Source organism: Lutra lutra, chromosome 2 (genome assembly GCF_902655055.1).
Source record: "Lutra lutra chromosome 2, mLutLut1.2, whole genome shotgun sequence".
Classification (NCBI taxonomy): Eukaryota; Metazoa; Chordata; class Mammalia; order Carnivora; family Mustelidae; genus Lutra; species Lutra lutra.
Window position 1 is genome coordinate 48,468,326 of NC_062279.1, and position 23,611 is coordinate 48,491,936.

Consider the following 23,611-nt stretch of genomic DNA (forward strand, 5'->3'; position numbering starts at 1 on the left):
CTTTGCTGTAGAAATGTCACTCTTTTGTCCCTAAATGTCCCTAAATGTCACTGAGTCCCTAAAGTCAGCCACTCCTTGCTCAGTGCTTCTTGCATTTATAACTCTTATGGGACTTAATCCAATTATCATAATCTCCAGGTGTCTATTTCCCCTTCTAGAACTGTAAGCTGCTAGAGGCATACTGAAATTACTGATTTTGTGCCTTGAGCATAATTTAGAACTGATGTTTGTTGAATGAATAGATCAAGTACACTGATACGTGGGTCCTGCCCTCAGAGATTCAGAGCTGCTTGGTCTGGAGCCCAGGTGTTGGTGATTTAAGTGCAGCCAAGGGTGAGGACCTCTGCTGCAGAGAGAGTTTTCACATGTATACACACATGTGCATGCACGTGCACACAACACCAGGCTCCACACGTCCACAGCCTCACTGAGTATCTTTCATTACTTTAGAAGAGAGTTGAGGATTGGTTGCAACCTGGTTTGTCCTACCTGTCTCCTCACAGGCCAGATGGTCATCCATATACAGTGGGTAGATAAAACAGAGATGCCAGAGCCCTAGATGTGGAAGTTATCTCAAAGTGAGACCCATTCCTCACCTAACCTCAGGGACAGCCCACACTCCTGCATTCCTCCTACCCTACCAGCCACTTCTTCTCAGTCACCTTCATTGGCTCCTCCTGTCACCCTGAGCCCTACATCCTGGAGCTCCTGAGGTGTCATCTCGAGACTTCTTCCATCCTGTAGTGCCACTCTCTTCTGAGGCCATCTCCTCCAGCCCTGTGGCTTCAGATCTTGTCTGGATGCTGATTGCTCCCTTATTCAACATCCTCAGTGTCTTCCCATCCAAACCCTTGCCCTACCTGCCTTTCCTACCTCATCTCCCACTGATCTCCTCCCCACCAGCACCACTCTGGCCAGAGGTATTCATGCTCTTTCCTGATGATGCTGGGCTTATTCCCACCTCTCAGGCTATAATCAGTTCTCTGCCTGGGACACTCACCCCCAATTCATTGACAGTCAGTCTATTCTAGAGAACACTGGTGAACCAAAGAGAAACACAAACCTGGAGAGTTCCAGGCACAGAAGGAAGACAACGTGAATGCAGAGGAGAAAAGGTCAGAAAGATATGGAGGCAGGGGGACAGATTTCCACGCCTGTAATATGGGTCTCCATTCAGTGTCCCTTCCTCAGAGACCCTCCCTGACCACTGCACCCAAAGCCCTCCCTCATTCTCTATCCCTTACTTATTACTGTTGAAATTATATCATCTATTTTCTGTGTCGTCTGTCTTCCCCTCTAGAAAATAAGTTTTATCAAGACGAGGGATTTTATCTTGCCCATTTCTAAATCTCAGAGCCTAGAGTTTTGCCAGCCCATGGTACTAGGCATATCATAAATACTCATTTAAATGAATGAATAAACTATGTCCCTTTGGGGGCTAGAGCAGTAAATATTTTACTGTGATTACAATGGCATCTTCCATAGAAACACACACACTATAACCCAACCAAGATGCATCTATCTCAAAAGAGAAAGTTCAAAGATGAAATTTTAAATAAATATACCTAAAAATTACCCTCCTCATCTACCCTCAGTGATATCTATCCAGGCATTTACACATAAACAAGAAGGGGAGGCTGGATCCAAACGAGAGAAGACACTATAAAATATTATTAGAATTTCATAGTGTCCCTGATATATTTTCTAAGTTTATATATTTCTTTGTCCATAGCCCTCATTTTCTCCTTCAAAGTACAATGTCCTAGTTGATCCTCCCATCTTCAATTATTCTCCTGACTAATTCAGTCTTTATATCAATAGCATTTGTGTTTGTTACGAGAACCCCTTTGAGTTACTCTCCATTGCATGGAAACACTTGATGTCGTCTTACGAATCAAGTCTCATTCCCATACTAGGTTTTGTGGTGTGGGGTTTTTTTTTTTTCATTTTTTAAAACTGTGGTAAAACACACATGGCAATAGTTACCATCCAAAGCCATTTCTAAGTGTATAGTTTAGTTAGTACCTTCACACTATGCAACCAATCTCCAGAACTTCTCATCTTGCAAAACTGAAACTCTGTTCCCATTAAACAACACTCCCGTTCTCCCTACCCCAACACCTGAGCACCACCATTTGATGTACCATCTCTGAATTTGACCATTCTAGGTACCCTATAGGGCTTTTAGGCTGTTTTATGTTTTCCTTCCCTCCCATTCTTCGCTCATGTGGGCTGAGTTGTGGTCTAAGTTCTACCCAAGTACATTGCCACAGCTGTAAACCAGCCCTCTCTCCTTCAGACACATGCTCACCTTACCTACTGGGCTCTAGCACATGAGATTCCCATAGTTGGGACATTCTTCCTTCTTCTTCAACTATTCAAATCCTCCCCACCCTTAGAAATAATTTTTGATTTCTATCTCCTCCTTGAAAACCCTTCTGTCTACCCTAGTCCACACTAAACTCTGTCTTTCTGTAACTCATATTCCATTCATTGGAAACACGAAACATTTTGAATATTCTAATTCCCCAGCTGTTCTGTGCAATATACCATCGCCTCTAAAAAATTTCTACATTTCCAAATAGGGACCGTGTCTCATAAGTCATTACACCTTCCACCTAGAAAAAGTAGATATTCAACAAATTTTAAACAAATAATCAACAAAATTCAACAAAAATTGAAATCATAGATAATTCCTACTTTCATAAAATTTTAAAGCAATTTGAATCACTCTGCAGCACCACTGGGCAATTTTTAACGGATCCTTTTCAAGAAAATTCAGTGATATCTGGCAACTTGGTCTAATTTTTTATCTGATCGCTTAGATAAAAGTCTGTTCTAGCATGGTTCTAGCCGAGTCAAATTTATAAAGATGTACTCATGAAATGAGCTCCCATGATCATCTCTCAACCATTCAGAAATTGATTGCATAAAATAAAATTTAAAACCAAGTCTACACTTCTCCCATTCAATGCCTATCATTCAGTCCATTCTTCCCACACTAGTAAAAAGACCTAGAAAGGTAAAATCATTATAAAGTGGAGACACTGGGAAGTAAAGCAAAGGTGAACCAGGAGCCTGTCTCCCTTGGATCATTTTCTCACCCACCTGTGTAAATGAACCTCCCTGGAGCTCCTTTGCAGAACTGTTTGGATTTATAAGATAATGTCACTTCCACTACTCCAGGGATGTGCCGAGGAGGGGTCTGCACTCTGATGGCATGAGGAGTTATTAGCTGAGGAATGAACAGGCAGAGAAATAAAATACCTCTTATACAAGTTATCACCGAGGCTACAGAGGACAGGAGCATCTCTAACGACAACCCCACCACCACCCGGGACAAACTGGCTGTACCCATGGCACCAAAGGCCCTGTCCCTCTCTCTCACATTTCTCCCTCCCACTCTGGAATTTCCTCGCAACTTAACCTGTCTAGATCCTTGCCTTCCCAACAGCCCAAGACTTCCCCCATCTCCAGGACCCATCCCTATATTCACTCCCTCCCTGTTTCCTATACTGCTACTCTCTCATGTAGTGACTGTTACTTTTCTTTTTGTAATGTCTTGTTGGTTTTCTCATCATGAAACTAGAACATATGCACCTTACAAAATTAGGAAATTACAGAAAAATATGAAGAAAAATATTAGCCTTGTGTAACCCAGAGATGGCCATTGTTAATTCTGGTGAGTTTCCAAGACTTTTCTGTGGATGGCTGTTATATAATGAGATTTTGTATCTGTAGACACCATTGTCCTGATTTTTTTTTCCCACTTAGCACAATAGCATAAATATATTCTCCTGTGCCATTAGAACTTTTTCAAAACCAAATTTTTAATGGTGGAATTGAACCATTCTCCTATTATTCAATATTTAGGCTGTTTCTAATTTTTCACAATTATAAACAGTGGTGCAATAAATATTTATCTTTTTAAGGGATCCATGCCTACAATAAAGTGTAGTTTACATGTCTTAATTCTTGGTGCCTTGCTCATAGTAGGTACTCAGTAATGTGCATTCATGTCACTGATGCTCCAGGAATTACATTTCCCCAAATCAAAACCATCTTTGGGCCAAAGAAAATCAGGGAAGCAAGTAGCCTTTGCCTACCTCACTCCATACAAGCATGGTCCCAAACACCACTTGGAGGCCATCAAAGAAGTTGTCTCCAATGATGATGACCATGGCTCCTCCTGTGGTCCAGCCTTCACTTGGGCTAATGGCTTTGATGCAGGGGGTAGCTAAGAAGATAGAAAAGAAAAAGTCAAGGCTGTCCTTTGATGGTTGAAATCTGAAGTTTTGGGGATTGGCTGCTCTTGGAAGCTGTTGGTTATTCCAGGTTCAAGTCGAGCTTTGCTGACTTGCCATCATTCCCTAATTGGTTGTTGGTTTTCACCAGGTCATTAAAGCCTAATGAGTTGACCACTATGTATGAAAACGTGGAACACTTAACTAATTGTGCAAGGAGTGTTTTTAAAACTGTGTTGTTTTTCCCCATATTTTTATAAGTTGATTACACTGGAAATGTGTAAATCCCTTTTCTCTCCCCACCTCCTCTGCCCCAAGACATTAAGATTTACAAGGCCTGCTAATGTGCTAGAGAGAAGGAGAAAGCAAAATCTATCATAGTTGGGGGTTTTTTCAACTCTATCAAGAGACAATTTCTAATCACTTTCCTAACTTTGTAGGACAGATTTAGCGCCCCCCCCCCTTCTTCCATATGTTCAAGGCCTCTGGACTTTGCATCCCAACAGGAACCCAATATGGTTTTCAGGCCATAACTAAAGTCAATCCATCACTCCATTTCCAAAGTTGACAGGGTCAAAGGTGGAGGAGAACTTTGGCAGGACTCCAAAAACATGAGCCCCCTTTGAACAGCCAGTCAATCACATCCAATCAGTCAAAAGAAACTGGATGGGTTCCTAGTTCTGAACCCTGGGATTTTCTTCTCCCCTTTCAGTGCCCACTGTGGGAGAATTAACACCACTCCAAATTCTTTACTGATTCAATCATTTTCTTTCAGTTCATTAATTCCTATTTAAATTGATACAAGACACATTTTAAGGGCCAAGCTGAGCTGGGAGCTGGTGGGCAGTGTACAGCAAAACATCACACTAAAATAGTAGCCTAGGTTAGCCATTCACCCTATATTATAAAGCCTTACTATCCCAGTGAGTTGGGGAGTGTAAAAGATGGAATTTACTCAGGTATTTGTCAGTTATCTTCCTTGATATGCTTTAATTTTTTGGACAACTTGAAGTTGAACAGTTACCAGTATTTCTGATGACTTTAATGTGCATGGAAAAGTACCCAGAGCAGATCATGATTTCTTCTTGTCCAAGCAAACAAAAATCAATTAGTGTCAATTTCATTCTGCACATTGTTTTGTTCTGGCCACAATCTGTTTAAGGGCACATCTGACACTTATTCATACATGTCTGCACTGTAATGTTCCTGTTTAACTAAGATGTCATAGGCCTAGGTTTACCTCAATGCCCGTCTAGCAAAAAGAAAAACATAGGACTGGAGGGCAGAGGGAGGGATGCACAGAGGCCGGAGTGCCGGCTGGGAGGCATGCGGGGTTGCAACAGAACAGGCAGGAGTCAGTGTTTACAACTTCACTTAAAACCCACATGATCTTGTGTACTTTCTCCATGCCCGCCCAGAGAGAAATTTAAAATTCAAACCAAGACCATGGTGGGGACCTTGATTTGTTGGCCCATTCTCAGCCCAGATGACAGGCAGCCTCACCTTCTGATGGGTCCAGCCTTCTTGCTCGCCGGCCATGCTTGGAGTTGTTATGAACAAACATGTTGTCGGAAACAGCCAGCACATGTCCATCCACGTTCACTGTTGTTGACAACACAACCTGCATATTTAAAGTAAAAAATTGGCGGGGGGCGGGGGGAGTTAGCTGTACATAATGTAGGAAAAGTCGCAGTCTACTGTCTTGCCAGACTTCCCTATGGCTAATAAGAGATGAAACAGAATCTTGGGCCAGGGCCATGCCCTCGGCATCTCATCAGGTCATCCCCCCCTGTGATTATGGCCGAACTTCCTGGAAAAAGAGGCCACACTTCACTTGGACGCGGTTACTTATTTGTGTTCAAGGCATGCCCTGATGATGGAGTGGGGCAACTGGCCATCTGCCTGCTGGTTCTAAAAACCTCATTCTCTCTTACAGGACCTGGACAATCCATTCCCAGCTGACCCTAGAGCTGTGGTCACGCCAAGGAGCCAACTGTATGCACTCAGGAAGGGAAGACCGCAACACCAGCTGGGAGGACATGTCTCCCACTTGGGAATGGGTTCTCGCACTTCTAATGCCTGCTGAAGTCATGCTGGGCACAGAGATGGGTCTGAGGAGCCGTTGGTGGGTTGTCCCCACCCACTAGAGAGCAGTGGCAGAGAAGCTCCGATTTCTGGTGAGGAGATGAATTTGCTGGAATTTGGTGTTGAAAATGTAGGATATTTAGTAATCTAGGCAGAGGAAAGGGAAGAGATGGGTGTGGGGCAGTGGAAGAACGTGGATTGGGAGTCAGAGAGAACTAAAAACACCACAACTGCTGTTTTGCCACCCGGTAATGTGAGACAAATTACCTCACCTTTTCTAATCTCCATTTTTCGCATCTGTAAAACATAATCAACAATGACTATTTCCAGGGCTCAATAAATAAACTAAGGATAAAATAGGATATTACATGTAAAGCCCTAGGTGCAGGGCCTGGCGCATGCCGAATGGAGATGACTTCCCCCCTAATTGCCTCCCCTCTGCCTTGTTTGGCCTGTCACCAGGGCAGGCGACATTACTCATTGAGCCCCTTCCGTAGTGTAAGCTCTGAGGGAGGCTCTGGAAAGGCAGACACACAGGCTGGATACCAGAAGTTACAAGGCTGCGCCCCTATCCTCAGAGAGCTCGCTTTTGGGTGATCAAGTAGAGTTCGACGTGTATGTTGTAGTTCCAAGAGGCAGAGGTCAGGAAAGGACAGAGCAGTTGGGAAAGTATAGAAGAGGTGGGTGGACTTGAGTGTACCCACTACCTACTTGACCCAGGAGGATGGGCTGTCTTAGACATGAGTCTGTGTCTGTTATGCATGTAATTTTTTTAGAGGAAATAACTTGTTATATACATTTTCATACACACACATACACACCCCTCTGGAGGAAAGGCATTGAATAGGTACGTAATGAAGAGCTGTATTTAAAAATGATTCTTCCTGTCTACTCCCAAATTAAATTTGCTGATATTCCACTTATAATTTTTCTGCCACCCCTTCCTTCTCATTAAATGAAGGTGAGGGGAACCTCGGCTCTACTTTATCTCTAATGTGAAGTAAGATTCATTAGATGGCATTTAAAATTTTCAACTGTGAGTAATTTCAAGCAAACAAAGTGAATGGGGTAGTATAATAAATCCATCCTTTTTTTTTAAGGTGAAGTTTACATACATTGAAATGCACGAATCTTAGCTGCACAGTTTTGACAGGTATGTCCAGGTAAGACAGACATAAGGAACAGAACATTTCCATCTCCCCAGAAAGTTATCCTGTGTCCCTTTTCAGTCAATCCTCCCCACTCCCTAACCCCCACCCCAAGGAAACCCTTCTGAATTTTTTATTTTTTACCTTCAATGGAGTTTTAGATGGTAGCTTTTAATTTTTTAAAATATATTTTTTAATATATTAGAGGTTCAGGGGAACCCTTAAAAGCATGAGTCCCCAAAATATTTCACCTAACCTTTGTCCCATGGGCATGACAGTAGCATACAGGAATTTTCCACAGACATCAGCGGGTTTCAATCATTCATCCCAAAAGCATTCACTGAACTCCCACAACATGTTGGGTATTATATCAGGCCCTGGAGATTCAAAGATGACAGAACGTGTTCCCAGTCAGCTATGTGTCTCTCCCATATTTCAGTTCCTCTCCTGTGAATACACTACAGGTATGGTGTCCCCACCTCTCTGTGACATCAAAAGGAACTTAGCGGAATCTCCATTGTCATTCAGAAAATGATTGTCAATAGCCCATAATTCAGGGGTGCACCCTGTCTAGCTCTGGATCTGGATTGTCCCATGTCAACATGTTCAGGGTCTGGGGAAAATGCTTTCAGAAATTTCCTATTGTACGGAGGCCACCATAAGATGTAGACGTCCGTCGCTGTCCACGAGTGCTTGGAGGCCCAAGTCCTTGTCAGGGCAAGCACAAGATGGCATCATAGTCAAAGGAAGAGAGAAGCCAAGGCTCCTGGCATGGGATTAAGAGGAGTATGAGGGTTGAAGGCATTCACCTTGGCATGCGCTCACCCTCTGAAAATAACAGGAGAAGGTGGAGAAACAAGAGGAATCGGGTAACTTTTATAAATTGTGTGTGTGAATGCATTGACGTAGCTGCCATCTCCGGAAAGCCTAGAAACAAGAGGGCGCTTCAGGCTTTAATTGCTAATGAGCTGTGCTAGGCACCGGGAGGGGAACCCCAGGCTGTTTGAGGATTATGGGGAGAGAGAGAGCATTCTCTCTGAGACCATTTTAATTCATTCCACAAGCTTCTTGTCATACTGTACTTTCGTGCTCCTCATGCATTCCTGCCACAAAATATGGGGCTTTCTTGAGCCAGCTGATTTCATCATTGTCCATTTGGGTGGAGTGAGATTTGGTTCCAAAGTGAACATTTCCCGAATGACATACCCTGATGGTTCAGATGCACTTCATTATTTTCTATTAACAATGGAAATAAATTTTAATCTCTTGCTGGCTAGCGCTGGCCTCTCATGACAGCAAGGGAATTAACCTGAATTATTTCAGTGTCTGCAAAATTTATTACAAGATTTTAAATTATGTCCAAATGTATGTGCGTGTGTGTGTATATATATAGATACAAGGCAAGTTCCCATTTTTAATATTTCAAATATCTTGGGCTGTGGGATATCTAGAAGAGTCTGTCAATTAAAGGGAACTGGGAAAACGTACAGAATTTAATCCTCCAACTTCAGCATGCAAAACAGGACGTGTTTGCTCATTGTTTTTATACACACACACACACACACACACACACACAAACACACACAAATACTGATTTTTACATACATCCACTCTCCTTCTGGAAGAAAATGAACTACATTATGGAGGTGAAGATACATTTGGTCCATTCAAAGCTTTGAATTTAACTTCCTTCCCTGTTTTCTGATGAATGATGACAACACTGATATTATTCTATTCAGACAAGTTAAAGTTTCTGAATGTTTGGGGACTAAAGGAAGTGGAATGTGCATTCCAGCGTCGTCTCACTCCCAGGCCTTCCCTTTCCACAAGCCAACTTCTTTCCCCTAGTGAGTATTTCCTGGGTCATGAAGGCTGACCTTTTCCATCTGGAATCAATCAGTCAACCCCTGACAACTTCCTGAAACACCTCACTCCATTTCCTGTTCTCCCCCCTTCTCTCTTTTCCCCTGGTTTGCTTCACTCTTCAAAACTGCAGGCCACAGCAGCTTAATGTTAGAGGGTCAGACACAGTTAGACTCCAAAACACTACACAAGGACACCTTTGACCTTCAAAAATCTTTACATCTTAGCTAAACAAATCAAGGTCAACATTTCTTACCATTACCTTGTTAACTATTTGTATGCATCTTTGCCAACGATCTTCTGATCATATAACCATCAGTACCACTTGCTCTCCTGAGCTCATGAGCTGATCTGTTTTCAAGGTAGCAAATTTAGTCTTGACAAAGGGTGCCGTTTTGGAGGTAGCCGAAACTAGAAGTCACGGGCCTTATAACAAACATATGGAGTATATTGCCAACAAAGGAACTTCTATGTCTCATCAGTGTCTTCTATCACCTAAACCTGGTCTTTTCTAAAGCTGTCAGCCTCTCTTGGCACTGCCATTCTGCTGGCATGGCCCAAAAGAATGCCAATTAGGAATACAGATGTCTATAATTTGTGTGGGACGGACCCCCAGTTTTTGCTGCTGACACTGTGACAGCTTTCATTTGTTTCTCATAGTTGGTGTATCTGTATTTTAGCTCAAAGCTCCGAAGGGAAAGCCTGCAGGTCAGAAACCCAAGCTACCATAGATTACAGCTCTCCTCGACTGAGATATTTCAACACAAAAGCAATAACCCATGATACTCATGCAAATATTTTTTATGACATGGCACTTTAAAAAGACAAAATTCCGAGAGAGAGAAGTAGGGATCCATTGAAATTGCTTGCATTTTTTAAGTGGAAGTAGTTTTTCCAATTTTTGCGATTCCTTATTTTGCTTGGTGTGATCTCAAATTTTTAGTGAGTTTTCACACAGAGCAACTGGAGAGTGGCAGTGTAGGTTCCATTCTGAATCATTCGATTAAATGGCAGTTTTAGCCACATGAAGAAAAAGTCAGTAGCTCCCCTTGAAAAATACAAGACAGTTTTGAGACCGAAATCTACAACTGTGTTAGCAATCTGCTGAAAGTACTAAAGAAAACGGATTGGCTTTCTCAAATTATTTTTTTTTCTTCTCATTATCTAAAAGTACTCCCATGTCCCTCACTCTAATAATTTACACAAAGCAGGAGCTGAGTTATAAAGCGCTCTTTCCTGCCCATACAAGGCCACGGTGGGAGTTACTCTTTAGGTGGGCACATCCGTTAATCTGTACAATCAGGTTTCCAATGGAGGAACGGCTCCTTTGGTATTGGAATGATAGCAGGCGACATGGGAACCCTTACCAACCTGACTTACTTACATAAAAATGCCCACCCATGGGGCATTTTTACGTCTCACTCTAAAATGTCTTCGGCTTTGTTGGAACATCACACTTTGAATTTTTTTTTTTTTTAAACATCTCTCTTTCTCCAAGCTATAACTGTATGATTCGGTTGAATTACTCAAGTCAGAGGAAGGACCAGCTTGGAGTCTACCCCCAGCCAGCCTTTCTCAGCTCATGCCCAGGTGTTCCTACAAAGGCCTTACGTCTCACATAGAAGGGTAAAGGAAAAAGAGAAGTCGGAATGAAAAATGTGTGGAATGACTACATGAACTGCTCTTTGAAACAGATGAGAATCCTAGTGTCTGTACCCACGGGAGAATAATTACACTGGGTTAGAAACCTTCCCATACGGATCAGAGTCCTTGCTTTGAAAACACACCCATTTCAACCATTTGGCGGACACATTTCCCCTCTGTTTCAATGAGGGTCAGGTACCTTCTAGCTGAACGTGGATCTTTGGTAGTTTAATCTCAGTAAAGCCCGGATGTGTAGCATTTAGAGCACACCCGAGGTGCAAGGCTTTCTGATACCTACCCACAAACACGCATCCACCAAGCTAAATAAAATGGTCTTGAAAATTCCTGTTATTTTGCCAAGTATGGAAAAAAATTCTTTATGACATTTTACATCTGGAAATGGAATTAAATTCATGATGTGCTTTTCCCTTATAACTGTTCAGTTGCTATATATGTTATTTCAGCTTTCCCAAAGCGTAACTATTATGTGGGATTTTATTTTCCACCTGTGGTAGGAGGAAAGAGACATAGAGACCATTAAAGGGACAGAGAAAAGCAAGACAGACTTCTGGTTGTGCTGGCCAACCAAGTCTGGAGTCTACACCATGAGGAAAAAGTACTCCGTTGGTGTTTTTATATACTGGCTAATTTTCGCATTCGACAAGGGGACTCTGATGAAATAATTTTGTCTAAGCCTCCATTAATCCAACCCAGGCTAACAACAAACAATTGGCTACTGCAAATTGTTTCTCCTCACCACTTTATTCTTGGCACACATCGTATTTTCAAACCAGATTTAAAGCCTAGATTCTTCTTTGTTACTGGACTCCAGGGTCTCCAAAATTACCTTTAAACACCTACCCCACAAGTATGGATTTTGTCATCTTTTTTTTTTTTTTTAAAGAATTCCCAGAATTCTTAGCAATCACTGTTGTTTCATATTCCCTAAGGCTAAATTTTCTGTTCGTTTAAGGATCAAGTGCCAAACGAGAGAACACAAAGTTGATTGCTGTCGAGACAGATGTGGGGCGTTGGGGGGCTGCTCACACCAAAGGAGGGGGGACTGCGGCATTAATGATATAGCTCCTGAGAAGACACTTTCTTTAGTAAGAAGACAGCCCTATGTTTCGATCAGTCAGAGGTGGTTTTTGACACTCCCGGTGATGTTCCCAGTGACACGGTACTGCTGCGTGCAATGGAGACTCACAGAAAACACTGTCACGACTTCAAGGAGCTTACCAAGGAGTTGATGATGCATAACAAACACTACACATAATCAGAAGAGATGACTAGATAGCAATGCATAACTGAGGACTAAACTGTGTGGCCACCGTATACTCCAGGAGCCCAGAGGTGAGAAAAATGAACCTATAATGAAGGTGGTGACCACCATTTCCATCAAGGAAATGAGATTTGAGAGAGGCCTTGAAGAGTTGAAAAAGTTTTGTTACACAACTCGAGGTCACTGAAATCATTCTTCTGGCACTTAAAAAATAAAATCTAATTGGCATAAGCGCAGTAGTATACTGAAGACCATTTCCACTGGCACGATTTGCAAATTTGGCTTAGGATAGCCATCTTTTAAGAGTTTGTTTTTTAAAAACCAGTTAGAATGTGTACAAAAATCAAGTGGCAATTTTTTTCAACCAGCCTCTCATGTCATCAGGAAGCCTGCTTTACTACCAAATTCCCCCCATCTCAAAGGTCATACATAGACACTGGCTACATCTACCCTACCTCATTTTATTCCATTGAACCCATTGCTTTCCCCATCTAAAACATATGCCAGGGGCACCTGGGTGGCTCAGTGGGTTAAGCCGCTGCCTTCGGCTTGGGTCATGATCTCAGAGTCCTGGGATCGAGCCCCGCATTGGGCTCTCTGCTCAGCGGGGAGCCTGCTTCCTCCTCTCTCTCTGCCTGCCTCTCTGCCTGCTTGTGATCTCTCTGTCAAATAAATAAATAAAATCTTTAAAAAAAAAAAGATTTAAAACATATGCCAAGTGGGATGGTTATGGTCAAGGGCAGTATTTTACTAGCAAACATTTTGAGAGCCACAGGGGAGCCTTAACATATTTGATGTAGTTCTTGACTCGCTGGGCCATTCTCTTCCACCAAACCCTGCCCACCAGGGACCTCACGAATCACCTCTCGTTCATCAAAAACCAGGAGCATGTAGTCCCCATAAGCAGCTACAAACCGATGTACTCCTATTGCAAAACTAAGAAAGCTTTGCTTTCCAGGAAGTTCTGCATCTGATTGTTCTGGAATGTGTTTGGTGTTAGGTTTTAGCACCCAAATTTGAGTCTCCTAAAATGCTTCAGCCTTTAAGCTTTGTTTCCACCTGCCTGAAATCTGACAAGCCCTTTCCCAAGAGTTACACGCAGACAGCTACCTTCTATTTCTTCTCTTCCTTTTCTCCCATGAATAACTCAAAACACATTCCCTATGTGGGTTGGTTAAAATTTTTATCACCCTGATTCTTGTCCCCATTTGAGATGCAAAAAGGCATGGGGTAGGGGAGGCAGAAGGGTATCCTATGAGAAGACAAAAGCTTGAAGTAACCCACAGAAAGCCTTTCCCAAGCTTAAAGCACTGGACCAAGGAAAATATCCTCAGACCCTCAGAGGGTTTTTTTTTTTTTTCTGACTCCAAGTAGATAATTATTATTTCTCAGACTATCTGGTTTGTTTTACCACCAGATAATGGACTCACCTGTTGATTAGAGAGGGCATAAGTCAAGTGATTTTCATTATGAGCTTTAAAACTGCTGCTCGGTAGCACAGCAACCTTCAAATGGTGCATGAGATCACAGAGCAGCTGGAGTAGCTCTTGAATTGAAAGATCTGAACTGAAGAGACCTGCAGGCAGCTGGAGCTGTATTAAATTTTTACCATTTGGAGTTAATTTAAACTCTCGTTTCCCTCTTCAATGGGTGTGAGAGAAACACTCAACATTTTTTATTTAAGCAAAATAGATGGTGGTGCCATTAAAAAGTTTTATATAAGAACTGGGGGTTTAAGAAATCATAAGGGTTTGTTGGATGGCTCTTGGCCCCGTTCCAAGACATGAGTAGCCGTGCCCTTTGCTCCTGCATCGTTCAGTCAAACAGACTGGTGGCTAACGCCCCGCTGTGTGGACTGGGTGTCTCTGTCATCTACACTTAATTCCCCATTGTTCCCGTGCAGTGGCTGCATCCAGGCCCAAGGCCTCTCACAGTATCCAGCTACCCCACTCATGCCAGTTGGTGCTCACATGGCCTCACTTCCTTTCTTCATCCTGATAGAGATCTTTGCATCTTCCATTCCCCTCTCCCCGCCACCATGCACTGCTCTCTCTTCCTCAGACATCTGACAGACCTGTTATCTGTGTCCCCCCCCATGGCAAAACTCTTTCCCTCACCCCCTACAAGGACCCTCAAAATCCCCTTTTGGCAGGCCCATCCTGGAGGCATGTGCAGAGCCCCCATAAACAAGAATCAGCTCAGCCCTGATGTCCTTCCCTAGTCTGGCTCCCAAGATAACTTTTCTCTCATTGCAAATGTATGCATGTGCTCCCCATCTATCTTGACCTTTTATGTCTTGAGGCAACAGAGGGCAAGACCTGCCAGGATATATTTCTCAGTCTTCTCCCTAGAATAAGTATATAAAAAATGATGATTTTGGGTGGACCTAAATAAAAATGGAATAATTTAGGGGTGAATCTGAGACACACAAGAGTCACTCAGAAAAGTTCAGCAAGTGATGGTAAGAATCTTATCCTAACTACATGAAAGCTACAAGTTTGTAAATAAGGGAGTTTATTTAAAATTATCCTAAGGTTAGAGATATAGCCAGGTGCATGCTCCTAATTCCAGAATGACTAAGGGGCAAGTTGGTGCTTACTGGTGTGATGGAAAATACCCCAAGCCTTTACAGTGATCATGCCTGCTTAAAACAAAGTCTTATTGGGGTGCCTGGGTGGCTCAGTGGGTTAAAGCCTCTGCCTTCGGCTTAGGTCATGATCTCAGGGTCCTGGGATCGGGCCCTGCATCAGGCTCTCTGCTCATCAGGGAGCCTGCTTCCTCCTCTCTCTCTGCCTGCCTCTCTGCGTCCTTGTGATCTCTGTCTGTCAAATAAATAAATAAAATCTTAAAAAAATAAAACAAAGTCTTGTTGAGGCAAAGGAAAATAACTGGCACCCAGATCTTGAATGTTCTCAATACCAACTAAGTTAGTGATCTGCTGACATTAGTGTCGTGTTATAGCTGATACCACGGAAAACTTAGAAAACCATTGGGAAGAGCATCCACACTTATTATTATTATAATGGCAGGCATCCCTTAGATTCTACCTCAGTTGCCCATGACCACACCACTAAGTCTCAGTACTCAGCACCAACCAACTGGCATCATGTCAGGCCCTGTGCTTCCAGGCAGGTCACTTGAAGACCACAGAGAAGCGTAGCTAAGCTATGTGATTCACTCATTTGTCATATTCTCCTTATCTCCCCACTGGGAGGTAAATCCCTCAAGGGTGGCGAATTATTTATCTGTTTTGCTTGTTGATGTATCTCTAGCAGCTAGGATAGTTCCTGGCACACAGAGGGTCCTCAGTAATATCGAGTGGGTGGTTGGACAAATGAATGAGTGCATCAGTGTTTTCACCATGACTGGGAGTAGACCCAGTCAGCCTATCTCTGAGAATGAGTTGGCAACAACTGCCCAAATGTTACCAACTTCTGTGTTTTAAAACCTGAATGTGGGAAGTGACAATATGTTTGACCTCTCCTTGTCTTGGCTTGATTTTCTTCTGGATATTCCAACCGCCTGCCCTCTACCCACAATGCAGAGAGATAAAGAATGGGGTTCATTATGTCTTAACAGGACTGTCAGCTTCAACCAGACATAAATTTCTTTCTTTTCCTTCACTGAGCTGTTAATCTGGGTGTTTCACCCAATTGTTCCATTTCAATAAGGGCAGGAATGATTTTCTGCATATATGTATGGCTCATGGAGTTAGATACTTTGGGGACCACAAAAATCTTTCTTTTTTCCCTTTCTTTCTTCCTTTTTTCCTTCTCTCTCTCTTAAAAAAATTTATTTAAAAACAATGTATTGAGCTCTTTACAGTGGCAGGTATTATGCTAGGCACTGGGGAGAAATACAAAAATTAAAAAAAAAATGTTACCCTCAAGCATCACAGTCTCTTAGATGAACAATAATTGCAAGACAATGTAACTGATGGTGTGGTAGCAGTGTGTAGAGAATGGAACAATGGCCCAGAAGAAGGAGCCAATGAATCTGTCAGGGAGAGTCAGAAAAATGCCTCAAAAAGTAGGTGCCATTCACGTATAGTCTTGAAGCATGACTAAAAGTCACAAATTAGAGGGGGCAAAAGGATCACAAGCAGAGGGGCAAATGTGTGGAAAGGTTCAAGTAATAGTCCACGTAGTAGAAATCAGTGAGGTGTGCCTAGCGAGCGGTGGGTATATGGAAACAACAGGGGATGTGCCAGGTACGAAGATACTAATCAGCCATGCCTTTCCAAATCTGAGCTTTAGGACTGGACAAGGAAGAAGGAGAAGCAGGGACCTATTGCAGGTGTGTTCAGGAGAAGAGATAGACTTAGCATATACTTAGGGGGAGGAAGTGACACTTCACCAATAAATGAGGAAGGCATGGATCCAGAGAGCAAGTATTGAATTCTGCCATGAACATGTGCTCATTAGTAACCTGAGGGAAGATGCCCAGGAAGATGGTAGAGTGGGATTTCTGCAGCTCCAGAGAAGGCTGAGGTCTAAGGATATGGATCCAGGAGTCACCTGGAACAGATGGCACTTATAAGAAGGTGGGAAGATTATCAAGTGAACTCCCAAGGGGACAGGTCCCCTTTGTAAGAGTTAAATTACATGGAGGATACCCATTTGGTAGATGAATTTCATTTCCTTAGGTCAGGAGACCATGGAACCCTAAGAGATGTGGGAACACCTGACATTTTAAGCAAAGCTTGGCTTAAATGCAGCTTTTTATGGCAACAGAATCTATAGCTTTTACCAAATTTTCAAAGGGATCTGAGCTGAAAAAGGATTAAAACCTATTGTGTTTCGATAAATAGGTGTATGTATTTATTTATGTCTGAGATGCTTGGGACTTAGACTGAATTAAAGAAATTAATTGTTTCAGGCTTGAAAAAAAATTAATGTAATGATTTTGTTCTCATTTGGTCATTATGGGAAAAAGAATACAAGTTCCACAACTGTTTTGGGACAGGGGAAAGAAGAGAGGTGGGAGAGAAGAGGGAGTTTGGTTGGATTCATGATTTGGTAAGAAAAATTTCCTATTTCTATTCTGTTCTTAACAAATCTCTACAAAAGAATGTTTCAGATTAAATATATTGGATCAGCCGGTGCCGTAGCTTAGCTGGTCAAAGCTCCTGGCTAGGAAATATATTTGATCGATCATATAACAAAATGGAGGAACGAAGTAACTGTCTATATGGTTTTAAAGTATTATCTTTGTCATTCTGAATAAGATATGTATTTCAGAAATTCCTAAGTTACCATTCCTTCAGATCCTCTCACCATGACTACCTTCAATCTCCGGTTTGGTTTCGTATTTTGAACTTGATCCAGGTCTCTCACTTGACCATTACAGCACATAGTCAAGACTTTCTCCATAGTAGCCTTCTCCACATAAAGAGTATTCATTGAAGGTTATACTCTTAATAGAATCTGAGCACAGTATAAAAATTATCAATTATTTTGTACACCAAAGGGCACTATCAAGAAGGTGAGAAGACAGTCATGGAATAGGAAAAAATACTTGCAAATCACTTATTTGATAAGGAAGGGCCTGGTATCCCAAATATATATTTAAAAAAGTCTTACTACTCAACAATAAAAAGATACATAACTCAATTTAACAATGAATAAAGGATTTGAACAAACATTTCTCCAAAGAAGATATACAAATAAAGGGCCAATAAGCACATGAAAAAAATGCTCATATCTTTAGGGAAAGACAAATCAAAGCCACAATGAGATACCACTTCACACGCGTAGGATGGCTAGAAATTAAAACAAAAACAAAAGACAAAAAAAAAAAATCCTAGAAAATAACAAGTGTTGGCAAAGATATGGGGAAATTGGAACCTTCATACATTACTGGTGGGAATATAAAATAATGTAGCCACTGTGGAAAACAGTTTGGCAGTTCATCAAAAAGCTAAAGATAGAGTTAACATATGACTCAGAATTGTACTCTTAGATATATACTCAAGAGAATTGAAAACATATGTTCACACACCAAAAAGCTTGTACACAAATGTTCATAGCAGCATTATTTATAAAAGCCTAAAAGTAGAAACAACCCAAGCGTCCGTCAACTGATGTAGAAATAAACAAAATGTGCTTTTACAATGGAATATTATTCAGCCATAAAAAGGAATGAACTACTCATACCTGCTACAAGGATGAACCTGAAAACATGATGCTAAGAGAAAGAAACCAGACATGAAAATTGTATGTATCGTTGTATGATTTGTGTATTGTTGACATGTATTATTGAATGATTCCAATTATATGAAATGTCCCAAATAGAAAAATCCATAGACACAGAAAGTGGATTCGTGGTTGTCAGTGGGTGGGGAGAAAGGGGAATTGGGAAGGATGGGGTTTCATCTGGAGATGTTGAAAATGTTCTGGAACTGTATGGTGGTGATGGCTGCACAACATTGTGAATATACTAAAGGCCACTGAATTGCATAATTTAAAATGGTTAAAATGATGAATATGTTATATGAATTTTATGTCAATAAAAAAACCCCCAAAATTGCCAATTAATTTTAGCTCTATCCCCAAAATAAGACAATTAGAATCTACAAACTTAAAAAAAATTCTTTGTAGAAGTCAAATATTTTCACATTGAATGAGAATCTCCCATTATTTTGAGATCAGTAGTATTTGTTCCAATGCTGTTAAAAGCTCAGGCACACTGAAACATGAAACCATTACTTAGCAAATAATGGAAAAAGTATAGAAAATACGAACATGTATGTGCTTAGTTTGTACATTTCCAAAATTTGAGAAAAATAAAATACCAAGACATTCTGTTAAAAGCCTCTTGAAATTGATGGGAGCATTCTCAAATATAAAAGTCTTTGGAAGTGATGGTAGAGAATAGGGGGATAGGAATCCAAACTGCCAACCCCTCTTCCTACTTCTGTTTCTTCAGGAAGTGAAAGCCAAGCTTTGGCCATCACGGTGCTCTGGAATCCTTTTGAATCTTGTACATTTTTTGGGCTGATATTATGTACGTTTGTATTTGGAACACAAAACACCATCAACCTCCTCCCCGCACAATGCTCCCGTGTGGTCCCCAAGAAAGCTCATTTTATTTCTGCTTGTCTTTACACCGTGCAAAAGGGGGATATTTGTACGATGGAGAGGAGGGGTTTGACTTTTTTAAGAGAGGCTGGTAATCATGTTAAATAACTAACCAAAAATGTCCCAGTGTCAGCAAGGCTGTTTGATGACCATGACATGGGGAAGAGAAAAAAAAAAAAATGACATGACTTTTTTTTTTTTTTTTTACTAAATAGTTTTCTCACCTTGTATGTGCCCATCTCCCCTGTTAACTCCTGAAGGACTCTGGTCCTAAGCCCCAGAAGCTCTCTGGGTGGCGGGCAGGAGCAGCCCCATGACTGGCCCAATCCCGTGCCAAATGAGTGTATGTGACTCTTGGCTCAGAAATTATGAAGAATTTCAAAAAGCCAACAACAAGGCATCCACTTAGCAGCTGCTGACTCGTGGTCTGGTGGAAGGGGTTTGACCAGATAGACCCTCCTGGTTCCTGGTTCCACTCTACCCTTCCTGTGATTCGAGGTGAGTTACCCAACCCTCAGAACCTCACTGTTCTCACCGAAAATACAAGTCTAATATCCCCATCCCTCCCATGGCTGCCAGACTTTTTTTTCTTTAAAGTCTCAAGCTTGGATGCTATTGTTTAATGTGTTTTCCATGTTTCTGCAGGGAAGGGTGCTCTCTATATTTTGACAGGGTGTACGAATGGCAGGAAAGCCTTTTGGCAGATTAAATAAGGGTCCTTCAAAGATTAAGGAAGGGGGCCAAGGGGGACTGCACTTCCTCTCATCTCCAACCTGACACACTTTGCCTCTCTCTGTGTTTTTATTAGCGCGTATCCTCAGTACATCAGTGGCAAGGGTGATGAAACCGGTGGCAGATTTAACTGCCAGGCAGCTGGGTCACTGTCCCGTGGGTCTTGTTGTCATGCTGCGATCTTAAAGTGACCACGGCTGTTTGGGCTGCTGCTTTCCTGAAGACTCTGAGAGAGACCACTGAATAGTTAATCGGTGGGAGAGGAAGGGAAGAGGCTGTTGCTTGCAGAGAGCACAGAGAAGCCGCTTTGAAAAATCCCAAAGTGGCTGAATATCAAGAACACGGGTCCTGCTGTGGGCAGCTGTGTGCGCGCGAAGGGCAGCCTGAGGGCTGAAAATCAAATCTCCAGCCCAGGTTGGTGCCCTTCCCCTAGGGCCTGGGCAACAGAGGCGAAAGGCCTAAACACTACAAAATGCAGAAACCCTCAACGCAATCAGAGTTATCTGTATTGTTAGCAAACTCTGTGAATAATGTTTTCTAAGGGGAAAAAAAAGAAAGGAAAGAAAGTGCTAAAGAGAGAGAAAACAGGACAACTTCTTTAACAGGGAGGAACGGCAGGCCCCTTACCTGAAACCTTCTCATGTCCCTCGGGTTTCCTGCTGTTTTCAAACAATTCTGATTGCACTTGAGGAAAAATTTTAGAAAGAATCTGTGAAGAGAAAGCGATGTGTTACATGGTGGAGTAAACATTTTTTAAGAGAAAATAGATCTGCATTATATTAGATTTGATTTAAAAGGGATTGTATTTCATGTCTGGGGAGTTTCAGCCTGCCCTGCCTGGGAAGGAACACCGCTGACCTTCTGCAATTTGCAAATTTGGATGTTTGCGATCACACGCCGGCTCCAGCACCGCTGAGGCCTGCGAAGCGGTTCACAAGCTGGGCTCTGGTTTATATACCTGCCCCCCGAGCTGCAAGGGCACTCCGTCTCCCACAAATAAGGCTTCCAAAGCAGCAGTGACTCCTGCCACGCAAAAATGTCTTGCTCCGGGGGAAAAAAAATGGCATAACTTCCCCCAGAATCCCAGGGTTTCTCACGCATGTGGCTTTCCGCCGACCACATGCACCTCCGTGCTCACATACCTCACACGTATACCCTCACACACAAAGCGCTCCTGGTCTTTTTAACCAATGTATACAAAATCAGAAAACAGTAATGTTGCCATCCAGAGGCGGGTCAGTCTGTGCTGGTACACACTGGGGTTTTTAGGACTCATAACAAGTGTGAATGTCCTCTCAGACCTTCTGCAGATTATCGGGAAAAATACAAAGTCACCGAATCACCGTCTAAGGTTATCATTCGTCCTGAGGCATATTGGTAAGCCAACTGTTTCTAAAATAAACTATTTGTGCAATTTCTAAATTGGGCATTTTTAATCAGACAACTACGTCGAACCAGAAAAATGGGAGAGGTGACCTTTTCAGCCATTTACCTATTTAATGTTTGGGATTTTTGTTTCAAAACACAATAAGTTTTTCATTTATCTCACTTGCAGAGTCCTTTTCCTTAAGAAAGAAAAAAAAAAAAAAAGAAAAGAAAAGAAAAGAAAAAAATCCAGCTTTTGCAGTGTTAAAGTCCCAGGTGAGCTAGGCCTATTTCCCTTTCTGTTACTATGACAACGAAATTTTACCGCAGTCCCAAAGTCCCTCCAGAACTCTCACATCCATGCCTTGAATTAGAACTTTAAAGGAAAAGATATACATTTTTTCCCCAGGATTTACCAACAAAAATAAGTAGAAATCAACAATGCTTCCAAAAATTCTATTTTAAAGCAACGGCTGGTGAGATGCTCTCTGGGTGACCTTCTGTTTATTTTTTATTTTTTAAAGAATCACACAAAAGAATTGGACGGTGCTCCAGTTAATTGTATCTAGCACTTAAAGAAAAAAAAATCTGATGGAAAGATAAACAGTAAATGATGAAGGAGGAGAGAATGGGAACTGTGTTCTTCAAAATGGTTTCTGTATTTGAGGATGTTTTACTCTAAATTTGCTAAAAATATTTGGCCAACTGCTCCTGACCCCTAGCTACAAATAAAGGTGGGGTGGGAATTTGGAAATAACAGCTAAAATTTTGTTCATGATGTTATAACATCTGCTTTTCACTTCTCTCTTTTCATCTTGGCTGGGCCGGGAGATTAGGCACGACTTCCTGTGCCATGAAGGTATCCAGGTCTTCACCGGAGCTACCTCTGGAGTGACAGGGCAGAGGAATGCTCCATGCTTCTTTATTATTTGTTTGTTTGTTTGTTTCCTTTTGCTCCGCACTGCTTTATGCAGCGTTCAAAATCACAACCTGCTTTCGCTTCCTAAAGTGCTGTGAAACGTCTTCCAGTAGCACTCAGAGGTTGATCACAATGCAAATATTTTATTTTTCTAAAGGGAAACGTCCTTGTACTTGTGCATTTACAGAAGAGGCGGCTAGAGTCACTCACAACCCACGGAGATGCTCTTACAATATGCTTAAAACTTGCTTTATTCTCACTCGGGTCTCCTTCCGAACAATAGCCCCCACTCCCACACCACATCTATCCTCCAACACCCCCAAGTGTGATTTACACCTCTTCCCCTCCTAAAGCTTTTTCTTCGAGTGCTTTTTCTTACAGAGTCCTTGATTTGGGGAAAGTTTTGCTTCGACTGAGCTCCTTATAATGCACTGCCCGTGTTTGATACATTCCCTTACCTACCTGACCCTTTCTCTAAAACATATCTGGCGAAAACATTAATGTTCGTGAAGACATTATTAGATGCATGGTGTGGAAGGTGGAAACGTGCAGAAGGAATACATGTTTACATGAAATCAAATTGATTTAGGGAAAGAAGGGGCCTGCTGAAAGGCTCAATTCAGTTTCAATTAGGACCCTTATCAGTTCTTTGGGTGGAAAATTTTGACTCTTTTGCTGGCCTGGAGTCTAAGTCTGTGACCCGCCCAGCCCCTGCACACTAAGGATATAATCTTCTGTTCATAAAGGGGAAGAGAGCAGCGGAGGAAGGAGGGATATGTGGGGAGAGAGAGAGGGAGAGAAAATTCTCTTACACTGTATACAGCTTCCTAAAAGAAGACATAGCTGCTTCTAAATGGCTAGTCCAGAAATTATGACCTGGATATTTATATGTGAGCCTAAAAATTAATTTAAAGGAGTCCTGGGGGTTTACTGCTCTCTCCAATTTTCTCTCTTCTTTTTACTGCTAGCTTCCACCTCCCTCCCTTCCACCCACCCCCCCCCCCCAGCCCACCATGCTCAGGGGCTCGATACAGAACACTTTACTAACTATACCATCCATTAACCACAGGGTGACTTGCAGGGAACAAATCCCCTGGGCCTGGATCCCTCCGAAGCCGGAGCTGCCTGGGAAATGTCAGTGCTCTGCGCTCAGAAACGGGAAACCCAAATGAACTGCAAGATTCAGACCAAATGTGCAGATTCTCATCAGGCTGGAAGTTGTTATTTCCACTTTCTCCAAACAATGTTGA

General features: G+C 42.1%; 1 protein-coding gene across 2 annotated transcripts in view; it reads right to left on the bottom strand.

The window, feature by feature from the left end:
- Positions 1-23,611, bottom strand: part of EBF2 (EBF transcription factor 2) — a 191,464-nt gene that overhangs the window by 36,136 nt on the left and 131,717 nt on the right. For both annotated transcript variants that reach the window (XM_047717385.1, XM_047717386.1), the window contains exons 7-10: positions 20,705-20,786; positions 5,748-5,865; positions 4,107-4,237; positions 3,109-3,235 (exon numbers count right to left, since the gene is read on the bottom strand). In XM_047717385.1, coding sequence (XP_047573341.1) covers positions 3,109-3,235; positions 4,107-4,237; positions 5,748-5,865; positions 20,705-20,786 — 458 coding nt within the window. The remainder of the gene's footprint in view (positions 1-3,108; positions 3,236-4,106; positions 4,238-5,747; positions 5,866-20,704; positions 20,787-23,611) is intronic.